Source organism: Babylonia areolata, chromosome 18 (genome assembly GCF_041734735.1).
Source record: "Babylonia areolata isolate BAREFJ2019XMU chromosome 18, ASM4173473v1, whole genome shotgun sequence".
NCBI lineage: Eukaryota > Metazoa > Mollusca > Gastropoda > Neogastropoda > Buccinidae > Babylonia > Babylonia areolata.
This window is the reverse complement of record NC_134893.1, coordinates 48184474-48199473: the sequence shown is the minus strand read 5'-3', so window position 1 is coordinate 48199473 and position 15000 is coordinate 48184474. Positions and strand designations below refer to the sequence as shown.

Here is a 15000-nt window from a genome sequence, read left to right as displayed (position 1 = left end):
CACCAGTCATACCCACTGACTGACTGACACCCCTGGTAATGTCGCGCTTTAGCATCCTAAATTCCTGGAGATGAAGGAGCTTGGATTTAGGATGCTAAAGTGCGATTATACCGACACCTCCCCTGCTCTGATAACTCAGATCGGACCCTAAACAGATCCCTGTCTTGATGCTATATCTGTTGACTGTATCGCCAGTTTAAACCGTGATACGTTGCGGTGAGTGTATAGGGGAAGGGGGAGGGGATTCCAACAGGTCCCCAACATAACTGTTTGTCAGCTCTCTCTAAATCAGGTTCCAAAATAACCAGGCCGGACCCGATTAGTGCCGAGTTGTCAGCCTGTATACAGTGTTCGGGAGTGCAATGAAAGGGGGTTCTGACAAGACTAGATAAACCGCCGTGGGTTTCGCTGGGTCTTTAATCTCTGTACTTCTGGAAGTTGCTCTCTCTGTGTGTGTGTGTGTGTGTGTGTGTGTGTGTGTGCCACGGTGTGTGTGTGTGTGTGTGTGTGTGTGTGTGTGTGTGTGTGTGTGTGCCACGGTGTGTGTGTGTGTGTGTGTGTGTGCCACGGTGTGTGTGTGTGTGCGTGTGTGTGTGCCACGGTGTGTGTGTGTGTGTGCGTGTGTGTGTGTGTGCCACGGTGTGTGTGTGTGTGTGTGTGTGTGTGTGTGTGTGTGTGTGTGTGAAAGAGATAGACAGAGAGAGAGAGACGCAGGCAGACAGTTAATGCATACCGGCGTGGGCCAATTTGAGTGTTTCCGTAAAAAGTGCCTCAGGTCCCGGCATTACTGTGCCGAACTTAAACAGATCTACTTCCTGTTGTATCTCAATATTTTCTCCTTCCCGTGAGCACGTGCGCTACACACACACGCGCGCGCGCGCGCGCGAGCACACACACACACACCGACACACACACACACACACACACACACACACACACACACACACACACACACCGACACACGAAACGTATATTTGGCACTTTTTAAAGCCGCATATTTTCCACTAGTGAATCTGTGAGCTATTACGAAGTGCCGGGTGCTCAGTGTCCAACTGACAAGGTCGGTTTACTTTACCTCGAGGACTCGGATTCCCAGACAACACAGTGTGTAGAGATTTCCGTAGGAAAAGACTAACTCTTTCGACGGACCCCTACACCCTCCGGAACAGCTGTGAAGAGTCAAGGGTCTGAAGACTGATGAGAGATAACGGGTCCAAACATAGCCACCAACAATGGAGCCAGCTGCCAGACCAACTCACTGCCGTTCTATTCCACCCACACACCGTATGGAACTGTTCTCATGACGCAAGAACACACACACACACACACGCACACACACGCGCGCACACGCGCGCACACGCACGCACGCACACATGCATACGTACATACATACCCATACAAACACATATTCTCATATTCACAGAACACACACACACACACACACACACACATACACACACACACACACACACTCTCTCTCTCTCTCACACACTATCTCTCACACACACATACACACACACACACACACACATACACACACATACTCTACCTCTCTCTCTCTCACACACATACACACACTCTCTCTCTCACTTACACACACACACACACACACACACATAAACACGTACACACAAACACACACACACACTCTCTCTCTCACATACACTCTCTCTCTCTCTCACACACACACACATGGACACACACACACCACACCACCACACCAACACACATACATATATACCAAGACACACACACACACCCAACACACATACAAGAACAACAACTCCAGGCAAATAACCAACCACTGAAGCAACTAAAACAGCAACACACCCTCACAACCATGTAAACTCACACGTCCCCGGACGTTAAAATCTTGAACACCTAACGAAACATGACACCACTCATGCAAATTACTTACCCGTTGAATAGAAAGGGGTATCCCAAAGTCGCTGCCACCCTGAAGTCGAAATCCCCATGGAACATCTTCAGAAGGTCTTTGAAGCCAAATGGTCTCCATGCCAGCTTCTACACCTGGACTTCCCAACCCTGAATTCGAACCCTGGAAAAAGAAAAGAAAAGCCAAGCACGCGAAATGTTCACCTTTTCCAACAAGGTGGACTCGGCAGCTGACTCACACTGCTCTCCCTCCCCCACACTACACAGACACCCACAATATCACCCCCGTGGTGTGTGAAATGCAAGCGCGTGCCTTTCCCTGACTCGTGTCTCTACTAACTCTCCCTATACTGCAACCCTGCTGGCCAACCCTGTGCTGTGCTTTGCCGCATGCTGTTCAAGCGCGTGATGAGGAGAGTGGATGATAATGAGAAGAGGGGGTAGGGAGATGATGGTGGTGGTTGAAAGAGGGGTGGGTGGGTGGGAGGAGGGCAGGGAAGACGGGGCGGGGAGAGAACAGGAGAGGTGGGGGGCGGGGGGATGGGGTGTAGTGGCAAACATAAACAAAGGGGCGAGCAGGGATAACCGCAGGCATAAACAACAAAAGTGTTTTAAACGAACCTCTCATCAGCGCGGGTGTGAAGGTTTGTTTGCTTAGTGTTGTGTGATTGTGAAGATAACTCAGGACGATTTGAGTGGCTGGTTGACGTCCCACAGTGTGTGGGAGGTGAAAACAGAGATAAACGGGTACAAAGGGGAACAGAAGCAGATTAACAGGTAGGCAGATGTACCTGTAGATTGACAGGTGACAGACAGGCTGATACAGAAAAGCAGCGAGAGACAGAGGAATAGAGAGAGGGGGTGGACCGACACACTGACGGACGGACAGATGTATACGAATTGATGAACGGACGAACGGACAGACAGACAGACGTAGATCGATGGACAAGTAAACAAACAACAGGACTGGGGAGGGGGCGGGGGGAGGAACGTTCATAATCAACTCCTACAACTAGACACAACACAGACCCACACAGCATCGCTACAGACAAAGAGTCTCGAGTCAGACCAGAGAACACAAAGTGGACCATGGTCTGTGGTCAGACCACATCGTCCTGTGGCGATCCAAGATGTTACCTCGTCCCGAGGCCAGTTAATCAATAACAGCATGCTGACCTGCACCTGAAGCAAAAGTGCCCACCCACGCCCACCACCCCCTCCAGTCCCACCACCCCCTAACCCCCAGAACTGTTCACACACCAGCCGACTTTCCTGTGCTCCACGTGCGGCACTGAAGAGTGCGCACTGACCTGCGTTTCCATCTCAGCGGGGGTAGGTAGGGGCGGGGGGAGGGGGAATAGGGGCAGTGGGAAGGAACAGAGATGTGAAGCATGCAAACCTCCTAATGAAACGCGTGACGTGCGTCTGAAAATGAGTGGTCCGGCCGGCCATACTAAGTCAGATGAATTCTCTAGGAAGCCACATCCTTGTGCTTGTGAGTCAGTGCAGTCCGTCTGTGCACTCAGTCCTACCGACCACAGCTGTGTGTCACAGTGCAGCACAGATCGCCGCCTGCTGCATGCAAACGGAGATGTTTTACTATGAGAATTGTTGATGGAAATATTGTTTTATTCTCAAAGTAATCCACTATAATCCAATTCCAGCCCAAATATTCAGGACAGCAGTTGCCTCCTCTTCTGTTCTGATGGTCATAGTCGGACACGACTTACTATCATTATATATATATATATTCTCAAAAGCAAATAAAGGGAAAGTCCTGTTGACAGTGGGAAAGACTACAACTTGGGATTCTCTCTTGAGGGCAAAGACCGTCTGTATGGTACTGTCTTCATCTGTCTGCAGGCAGGGGCGGTTTGGTCTGTGGGGTGTGCTCAGCAGCTGGATCGTGGTGTCTTTTGCCGGTGGGCTCTGCAGTCATGAAATACTGGCTGGTACACCCATTGGGATACTTCTTTTAAGGCTGTCGCGAGTTGCATCCTGCAGTCTCTTTTGCCTCTGTTCGGGAGCAGTTATGTCCCTTGAATTTTTAATGAAGTGTACAGTGCGTGCCTGCACCCATCGTGAACACAGCGCAGGCCTCCAAGGGTGGTGCAGGATTGTTCCAAGGGCGGGTGCCGGAGACAGTGCGTCTCTGGGTCCTCCCCAGCACCTACGGGTGTTTCTCTTTTTTCTTCTATATATATATTCTCAAAAGCAAACAAAGGCATAGCAAACACATACAGCAGCAACAATGAAGCCGACTCGAAGTTTACGGTCTGTCCTGTGTTGGAACAACAGATACGTGACTGAATACAAAACAAACACGGCAGCAGCGTGACGACTTGTCCATTGTTTCAGTCCTTCCCAGGCACTCTATCCCAACCCCCCTCACTCAGTCGAGTTAAGTCATCATGCACATTTCTCAGCCAGTTTCGTGTCAAGAGTATTATAAAACTGAAACTGTATAACTAAATAAATGACATCACCAATTTATGTCTTTAAGCCGGAAAAAAAATGGAATAAAGAAATAAAAGATTAGCAAATAGCATTCAGTTCGTAGACCGACGAAAAAGGCTTCTTTTCTTTCTTTCTCATATGTATGTTTGCTCGGATGCGTAAGTTCAACCTCTACCTGTTAATCAGCTTGTTTGCTCCACGTATGCGTGTTATGATCGATTTGCCATTTGTTCCACACGTAATGCGTTATGATTTATTTGCCATGTGTGGTCACTGAGACTAATTAATTATACGTCTGTTTATCACGTGGGACAGACTGTGTGACAAACAGATGGAGGCAGTGCTTACACAATGCAGCTAACATTAGCGTATAGTGTCAGTATGCACCATCTCTCTCTCTCTGTTGTGCGTGTGTGTGTGTGTGTGTGTGTGTGTGTGTGTGTGTGTGTGTGTGTGTGTGTGTCTGTGTCTGTGTCTGTGTCTGTGTGCGCGCGCGTGCGTGGGTGTGCCTTGTGTGTGTGTTCGTTCTTTAGTTTAGCGTCTTTTCACTATCAGTGATATTAGACGATTAAAGAGCAAACAACCAAAAAAAAGGAAAAAAAAAGAAAAAAAGACAGAGAGTGAGAGAAACAGACTCTCTCTCTCTCTCTCTCTCTCTCTCTCTCTCTCTCTCTCTCTCTCTCTGTGTGTGTGTGTGTGTGTGTGTGTGTGTGTGTGTGTGTGTGTGTGTGTGTGTGTGTGTGTGTGTGTCTGTGCGTAAATAAAGTGCACTCAGGCTGATATAGTTTCAAGAATGATAAGCGCTGGAGCAAGTTGTTTTGATAAATAAATACTGTGTGCATATGCATATGATGCAGGCCAGAGTGAGCTTACAGATCAAGTGCATATTTTGGCTGATAGCACTGATATCTATAGTCCCTGTCACTTGTCGACAACATGATCATCTCTCTGTCTCCCTCTCTGTCTCTGTCTGTCTGTCTGTCTGTCTTGTTCAGTCTCCTGTCTGTCTGTCTTTTATTTATCTTCTCGATTTGGCCCAACGTTTTCGAAGCCACAACTTTCAAGTGCCATTTTATGTTAAGCCTGACTTATGTGTAGATGAAACAATGTACATAGACGCATACAGACATGCACACAGACAGGCAGCAGAGAGAGAGAGAGAGAGAGAGAGAGAGAGAGAGAGAGAGAGAGAGAGAGAGAGAGAGAGAGAGAGAGAGAGAGAGAGAGAGAGAGAGTCTTTGCGTGCACTGTAGCGATGCTTCAATGACGAAGAAATCAATTCTGTTGATTTCTATCTTCAATACTACAGAATTTTAACTTGACCAGGTACAAAATAGAAGAATACATACACGAATAAATTCAAGATGTTCTGATTCAGTTTTCAAAACACCTGGACACCATGTTCTCAGAGTAACTTCTTTCTTCCCATCTGCTACCTGTATCATTGTTGCACAATAGACGGACTTTTTCCTCCCCATTTTATTTTTTATTTTTTTTATTTTATTTTATCTTATTTTATTTTATTTTATTATTTACTAAGACTGTGAAAATGAAATGTGTCAACTATTAATTATTTTATTTTATTATTTACTAAGACTGTGAAAATGAAATGTGTCAACTATTAATATGCTACAAAATATCCATAGGTTCTGACAGTATAGGTCCCACTGGAAACAGTGTGTTGTAATTCTGCAGTCTGTATGTCATTGCAGAGTAACTGAATCACATTCGTATGTAAGTGCATCGATTATCAAGTATGTCTCTCCAGTATGTCCACTCCTCTTTTCCCACGTATGTATGTATTCGCATCCACCCCCACGGCCCCCTTCCCCCACTCCTATATGTATGTTCTTTGTTTATTTATTTATTTTACTTTATTTTATTTTTATTTATTTATGTATTTATTTTTTTATTATTATATATACATATATTGTTTTGTACGCTTACAGTTGACTTCATCAAGTTTTTGCGCCTTATAAATATTATCATTATTAGTAGTAGTTCTCTTTTATGTATTTATCTATTATTTATTTATTTATTTACTTATTTCTTTTTATTTTATTTTATTTATTTATTTATTATTATCATTATTATTTGTTTGTCAGTTTTGTTTTGTTATTTTATTTTATTTTATTATTTTATTTTATTTTATTTCATTTTATTTTATTTTATTTTTCTCAAGGCCTGACTAAGCGCGTTGGGTTATGCTGCTGGTCAGGCATCTGCTTGGCAGCGTATATGGTATAGCGTACCTGGATTTGTCCGAACGCAGTGACGCCTCCTTGAGCTACTGATACTGATACTGATACTGATTGTGATTGCCCACTATGTACTTATACTGAATAAAACAAGTTAAAAAAATAATAACTTAACGACGTGGACCCTTACACGTAACTTCTGTCGCATAACTTGTACAAAATAAACTACCTTATGTGGCAGCAGCTCTGTGAACATAGCTCATGAACAATGATGATAAAATCGTGACAAAAACAGTGACACTGCAGTCTAAAGATGGATAAAAGTCAGAAAGAATGTTGATAAAACAAACTGCTGATATCTCTATCGGTCATTGCTTAACTAGGCTGGTTCGTGTTTTGATTTATCTATGTGTTCGTTTATCTATGTACACAACACAATTTATGGCTCATTGTATGTTGTATTTTTGTTTGTTTGTTTGTTTATTTTTGTGTTGTTGTTTTTTAAACTCTCTCCATACGAACGGCGAAAGAGACGACGTTAACAGCGTTTCACCCCAATTACCATCATCAAAATATTGCAAGCGGAAGGCTCTTATACTGAAGAGGTGAATGTTGACAAAGAATACTACAATTCTGACGACGGAAGCTAAAGGTTGGGTCATTCAGACACCCACTGGACATCCGAGGGATCTGTGTAGAAGAGAAGAGAGGACTGGCCGTACTGAGTGAGTTAATCCTACTGCCATATATAGGAGTTTCAACCATACACAAACAAAATCCGAGGACACACATTTTGTATGAAAGTACTGAAGGGTGCACCGAAACATGTTGAATTTTTTTGACTGACCAAATATTCAAGGTGAATGGATTGGCCAATGATCTGTTAGAATTTCTCCTCTCCCCTCTGTTCCCCCTCCTCCACCACCTTACCCTCCATTCTTCTAAATTTTCTTCTTCTTCTTCGTGTTTTTCTTCTATTAGGCCAATTACTTTGGTGATAATAAATTTAATCTCATGTTAATATTGATATTAGCATTATTTTACTATATTATGTACTGTTTGTTTATTTATTTCATTATTTCATTACTTACTGTTTATGCATGTTATTTCATACAAGTCATAATATGGTTCATCTGCCGTCATGATAAAATTGAAGTGCAACGTTGTGAGCACAGTATAAGCTTTAAGCTTGTTGATGCTCTTTTGTCATTCAATGCATTGTAATCATGTGTATTGTTGAATAATTAAAGTTTATTTAAACCAACATGTAAAATCCCTCAGTTTAAAGAAGTCCTTTCTCCCAACCACTCCCACCCCTCATCACCCTTCTTTCCTTCTCCCCTTCCTTTCATCCTTCTAAACCTGCTAGTGTTAATTTTATGCCCCCCTCCCCCCCCCCTACCCCCCCCCCTCCCTCCGTGCCCCCACCTCCACTCCCCAACCGCTCCCCTCGTCTCCAAGGAAACGGCTGTTCCTATCAAACTGCAGGCTGGAACAGGAGATTTGGGAACGGACAGCCTGCAATGGAAACCCGTTCAAGCCGGAGAAGGAGCCACAGTAAACGTGTTCACCCACATCAATCTCTCATCTGGTCGCCCGACTGAGAGAGTCTGCAAAGAATTTTTTTTCTTGGTGATGGGATGACAAGTTGTAGATAATCACCTCTGCCGCCATTTTGGAAGAAAAAACGACACGGTTTGTGTGTGTGTGTGTGTGTGTGTGTGTGTGTGTGTGTGTGTGTGTGTGTGTGTGTGTGTGTGTGTGTGTGTGTGTGTGTGTGTGTGTGTGTGTGTGTCTGTGTGTGTGTCTGTGTCTGTGAGTGTTTTTGTGTTCGCGCGCGCGCGTGTATGTGTTTGTCAGTGTGTGTGTGTGTGTGTGTGTGTGTGTGTGTGTGTGTTTGTGTGTGTGTGTGCGCGCGCGCGCGTGTGTGTGTATGTGTATGTGTCTGTGTGTTTGTGTGTGTGTGTGTGTGTGTGTATGTGTATGTGTGTGTGTGTGCGCGCGCGCGTGCGTGTGTCTGTGTCTGTGTGTGTCTGTGTCTGTGTCTGTGTGTGTTTGTGTGTGTGTGTGCGCGTGCGTGTATGTGTGTGTGTGCGTGTGTGTCTGTGTGGCTGTGTATGTCTGTGTCTGTGTGTTTGTGTGTGTGTGTGTGTGTGTGTGTGTGTGTGCGCGCACGTGTATGTGTGTGCGTGTGTGTCTGCGCGCGCGCGTGTGTGTGTGTGTGTGTGTGTGTGTGTGTGTGTGTGTGTGTGTGTGTGTGTGTGTGTGTGTGTGTGTGTGTGAAGGGAAGGTGTCGATCCAGTTCAGTTATGCTATTCAGTATACTACACCGCTGACCCTTCAATCAGATTAATTCTGATTCAGTTTAAGCAATCGATATAAAATTTTTGCGGCTTGATATTCCGGATTGTTCTGCAATATACTGACAATAACAAAAAAAAATCAGACGACTTATACCACAACGAAAAAAAAAATTAAAGAAAGGTTTTTTTTTAATTATATTTTTTTATCCTTCAGACTCCTCTCAGTGCTGAACCACACTTATATATATATATATATATTTTTTTTTTTTTTTTTTTTTTTTTTTTTTCCAATGGCAGAACTTTGGAAAATCCATTTTCAGAGTAATCCTTTGTAAATCGTCATTGCACTATCTTTTCAGTCCACCTCAAACCTAAACTTTACTTCAGGACATCTGCAATCAGTGGTGGGATACTTTTCGTATTAAGTTTTACTTTTCCGTATTACTTTATTTCTTTTTACTTTTCTTATAGTTTGGGGGCATTCAAGTCATTGCGTAGACCTTCTGGCGGGCTCAACAGCCGAGTGGTTAAAGCCGCGCGTTGGACTTTAAATCTGAGGGCCCCGGGTTCGAATCAGTCTCGGTAACGGCGCCTGGAGGGTAAAGGGTGGAGATTTTTTTCCGATCTCCCAGGTCAACATATGTGCAGACACGCTTGTGCCTGAACCCCCTTCGTGTGTATACACAAGCAGAAGATCAAATACGCACGTTAAAGATTCTGATATCCATGTCAGCGTTCGGTTGGGTTATGGAAACAAGAACATACCCAGCATGCATACCCCCGAAAACGGAGTATAGCTGCCTAGACGGCGGGGTAAAAACGGTCATACACGTACAAGCCCACCCGTGTACATACGAGTGAACATAGGAGTTGCAGCCCACGAACGACTGAAGAAGAAGAAGAAGAAGAAGTACATCTTCCAGACCATCTCTGTAAAAAATGGTGTACTGAGACACAGCCAGGGTCATCTCAAAATACCACAAGGGCTGAGTCTGCCTCACGGGGATTAAATTGTAGCATGCTAACTCACACTTACGATCAACATAGAAATATCAGGTATGTTCAAGTCATCACAGGGGTGCTGTCCTTAGCTGGTTGTGAATCTGCTAACTTGAGATTATATTCATTCTAAGTTTGAACGAGAACTCAGTCAAGATGATGATACTACTACTACTATTACTATTACTACTACTACTACTACTAAATTAAATGACAATAATAACTGGACATTCATCAGCGCTTTCTTCATTGCACAAAGCGCTTTCCGATCGACTAGACTTCGGGTACTTATAGACAAACACATCGGATCCGATGCTTAATTTTTTAAAGATGCCACATTTCAGTGGAACAATAACGCCAAGCCGTCTCAGTGACAAAAAGACGGGTCATTTCATCATGAGGTTACACGTAAGTTGACTGGCTAAATGCGACAGTTTCTGATAATTATACCTACTGAACCAGCCACGGAAGAGAGGAAAATTCATTCACAAACTGTGCAAAGCTTCGTCACTTAGTAACCTTGAATTTGGTGGGTCATCCTTAGGGAGAGGTATGAGAGGGGAGGAAAGTGGGCATGCTCTTTGGTTAGAGTTAGAGGCCCACTTCAGGAACTTTTTGGTTAGAGTTATGCCCACTTAAGCAACTCTTTGGTTAGAGTTATGCCCACTTAAGCAACTCTTTGGTTAGAGTTAGGCCCACTTAAGCAACTCTTTGGTTAGAGTTAAGCAGCTCTTTGGTTAAAGTTATGCCCACTTAAGCAACTCTTTGGTTAGAGTTAGGCCCACTTAAGTAACTATTTGGTTAGAGTTAAGCTCACTTAAGCAACTCTTCGGTTAGAGTTAGGCCCACTTGATGAACTCTTTGGTTAGAGTTTGACCCACTTAAGCAACTCTTTGCTTAAAAGTTAGGCCCACTTAAGCAACTCTTTGGTTAAAAGTTAGGCCCACTTAAGGACCTCTTTGGTTAAAAGTTAGGCCCACTAAAAGTTAGGCCCACTTAAGGAACTCTTTGGTTAAAAGTTAGGCCCACTTAAGGACAACACCGCAGTTAGGACTATCCGCTATCAGCCGGCCGCCATCAGTCTCCGAATTTACATGGCCGTTTAAATCTGAACCAGCCCCCACCCCACAAATCCGCCCCCCTCCCCACCTCTCCCTCGCCCACATCCCTCCCCCCCCCCCCACCACCTCCCCCCCCGCCCATTTGCATGTCTAGCATGGGCATACGTAAACGACAAGCTTTACTCTCCCCCCCCCACCCCCTCGCTCCCTCGACTCCCCCCACCATCCCTCCTCGATTCCCGCCCCCCCCCCCCTCCACCTCACACACACACACCCCCTCCTCCCCAAACCCCACCCACCCTCTCGCTGATGGCTTCACCATGTGTGTAAACACGGGCGCAACTACAGTTTACCCGCCAGGTTAGTTGGCCACTGATTCCGAAGACCACGTTTCTCCGGTCATGTCTGGTATTTCCGCACTGCATGTCTGGCAGGGAGCCGGGCTGAAAAGACTTACGTTGCAAATCAGTGCTCACGATCTGAAATAAGCGAGTGATTCCGTGTTTTTTTGTTGTTTTTTTTCTGTTCTTTTTTTCCCCCTTTCTCTTATATATATACTATATATTTTTCCCCCCTCCCCGATTCCCATTCCGGAACCAGTTGAGGGGAAACAATTCAAGCAGTAAGTCAGGGTTTCCAGTTTTAATATCAGGTCTCTTCTTCTTCTTCTTCTTTGCGTTCGACAGCTACGCAGTCAGGGTCGAAGTCCGAGGGATGCCACAAACTCGGACGTCCGGTGAAGATCGGCTGCCGTCCCCCAGAGCTTGGTGTTGAGGTCAGCACCCCCAGGCCAGGACTGCTGCCGCATCTTCTCATACAGGGGGCAGTCTTGGAGAATATGGGACGGGGTCTGGTCAGCCTGGCCGCAATCACATAGGGATGTGGCTGCCACTCCAATCCTCTTCAGGTGTGCTCGGAGGCCGCAGTGTCCTGTGCGAAGGCGGTATATCAGGTCTGATTCATCCCGTTCTTCGGTACGTTTTCTCGGAAAGAGGTATTTGGACGCCGCTCAAAACGGAAAATTAAACGGGTGGTTATCTCCGTCAGTATAACGAACCATTGCTCCCGACTCAGGGTTGGTATCTTTTTTTAAAGGTGCGTGATCCCTCGTTTTCGGGACGGAAGATTGCTTAAATCTAATAAATAGTTCAGTTACCACCTACTAGCCAGAAATTTCAAACTTCAGTAAGGGTATATTCACCATTTTTGCATCTTTCCGTTTCAGAAATTTAAAGGGTAATCACTGATACTGCAAGGTTTGACACATATTTTCATGGGAATTTGTAAAAATGGTGTACTGACCACCAGGGTCATTCTCAATAATACACAAGGTCCGAGTGCTCCGGGTATTAAATTACATGTAACTCACTACGATCATAGAAATCACAGGTATGTTCAGTCATCACAGGGTGCTGTCCTTAGTGGTTGAATCTGCTAATCTGAGATTATATTCATTCTAAGTCTGTAAGAACTCAGTAGATGTGATACTACACTACTATTCTATTACTAACTACTACTATAAATTAATGCATAATAACGGACATTCATCAGCGCTTTCTTCATTGCACAAGCGCTTTCGATCGACTAGACTTGGGTACTTTAGAAACACATGGATCCGATCTTAATTTTTTAAGATGCCATTTCAGTTGAACAATCCGAAGCGTTCAGTGAAAAAGCGGTCATTTCATATGAGAGTTACACGTAGTTGACTGGCTAAATGCGTCAGTTTCTGATAATTATACCAACTGATACCAGACACACGGAAGAGGGAAAATTCATCACAACTTGCAAAGCTTCGTCACTTAGTAACACTTGATTTTGGTGGTCATCCTAGGGAAGTATGAGAGGGACTGAAGATGGATGTCTTGTTAGAGTTAGAGGCCATTAAGAATCTTGGTTAAGTACAGCTCTTTGTTTAAGTTACCACTTAAGAACTCTTTTTGGTTAGGGTTAGGCACTTAAGTAATTAGTTGGTTAGAGTTAAGCTCACTAACCAACTCTTCGTTAGAGTTAGCCCACTTGATGAACTCTTTGGTTAAGTTGACCCACTTAAGCAACCTGCTTAAAAGTTAGGCCCACTTAAGCAAAGTTGCTTAAAATTCGCGCACTTAAGCAATTGCTTAAAAGTTAGGACACAAAAGTTAGGCCCATGTAGAACTCTTTGGTTAAACGTAGGCCACTTAGACCTCTTTGTTAAAAGTTAGCCCACTAAAGTTAGGCCACTAAGGAACTTTTTGGTTAAAATTTTAGCCACTTAAGGACAAATCGCAGTTAGACTATCCGCTATCAGCGGCCGCATATTCCGAATTTACATGCCGTTTAATCTATACCAGCCCCACCCCACAATCCGCCCCCTCCCCACCTCTCCTAGCCATGATCCTACCCCACCACACCCTCCCCAACCACCCCGCTCCCCCCCACCCGCCCATTTGCATGTCTAGCTGGCATACGTACGACAAGCTTTACTCTCCCCCCCCACCACCACCCTGCCCGATTCCCCCCCACACACACACACACACACCATCCCCCCCAACACCCCCCCCACCTCGTTGAGGTTCACTGTGTGTAACGGGCGCAATACAGTTTACCGCAGGTTAGTTGGCCATGATCGAAGACCACTTCTCGGTAGTTGCATTCGCACTGCATGTCGGCAGGAGCCGGTAAAAGACTACGTGCAATCAGTGCTCGATCTGAAATAACGAGTGATTCCGTGTTTGTTGTTTTTTTTTTTTCTGTTTTTTTTTTCCCCTTTCTCTTGATATCTAGTATATTTCCCCTCCGATTCATTCGGAACCAGTTGAGGGAAATATTCAACTGAGCGTAAGTAGGGTTTCCAGTTTTAATGTCAGGTCTGATTCATCGTCTTCGTACGTTTTCTCGAAAAGGTATTTGGAGCGTCAAAACGAAAATAAGGGTGTTATCTCCGCAGTATAACGAACATGCTCATGGGTTGACTTTTTTTAAAGGTGCGTGATCCCTCGTTTTCGGGACGGAAGATTGCTTAAATCTAATAAATAGTTCAGTTACCACCTACTAGCCAGAAATTTCAAACTTCAGTAAGGGTATATTCACCATTTTTGCATCTTTCCGTTTCAGAAATTTAAAGGGTAATCACTGATACTGCAAGGTTTGACACATATTTTCATGAGAATTTGAATTGAAGGTTGACTCCCCTGTTTGGGTTCTTTTCTGAGTGAGGTATTGAATTAATATATTCCGGCGTTTTGGAAAATTAAAAGGAAATATGACTGAGTCCGTTTTGCAACAATGAGTCATGGCCAATTCAATCTTTTTTGTGTCTTTCTTAAAAATTTTCAACCACCTTTTTTTTAGACTTAAAAAAATATATTAAATTTTACCTATTCTACCATGTGACAATTTTATGTCAGGGCTTTTACATTTCCGATTAACTTTGACAGGGTTGATCCGAACTGTTCAGTGGGGTATCTTTTCTTAGACTTGTGAGAAGCGGCTTATTCCAAACTCTTTTTAGAAAGCCAAACGATAATCAAACACACACACACACACAGGGGGACAGGGGGGGGCTAGGGGGGGGAGGTTGGAGGGAAGGTACGTGTGACGGTCGCTCGCGCGCGTAAATGTGGTATGATACTGATGCAGACAAACTGATTTTTCCCCCTATCATCAAGGCTACAAACCTAACCTTTATCACAGTGTTGCTTTGCTTTGAATTTTGTTTAAAAAACAACAACAACCACAAATAAACAAAAAAAAAAAAACAACAACAAAAAAACCCAAAAAAACAACAACAACAAAACAACAAAACTGCGTATTATTCAGAATACTGTGTAACTGCATCTGTGTACATAACTACTTGCATGTATATGAATGTGTATTATATTGTGTGTGCGTGTGTTTATGTAAGTTTGTGCCTGCCTGTGTGTGCGTATATGTTAGGGTAGCTGTCAGATACACATGTATGTTAAAATGTATATATATACAGTGTGTGTGTGTGTGTGTGTGTGTGTGTGTGTGTGTGTGTGTGTGAGGTCACATTTTGGTGTGTGTATGTAACATGGATGTAATGTATTATGTTGACAAAAACGTTTTGTAAAGCACCTACAG

At 44.1% G+C, this 15000-nt stretch overlaps 1 protein-coding gene across 3 annotated transcripts in view; it reads right to left on the bottom strand.

Annotated features, from left to right (window-relative positions):
* LOC143292863 (uncharacterized) overlaps window positions 1-15000 on the bottom strand; it is a 53365-nt gene that overhangs the window by 32652 nt on the left and 5713 nt on the right. For 2 of the 3 annotated variants that reach the window (XM_076603495.1, XM_076603497.1), the window contains exon 2: window positions 1919-2059. In XM_076603495.1, the coding sequence (XP_076459610.1) occupies window positions 1919-2059 (141 nt within the window). Of the gene's footprint in view, window positions 1-1918; window positions 2060-2236; window positions 2285-15000 lie in introns of those variants that run through there. The other variant, XM_076603498.1, reaches the window with a different exon arrangement.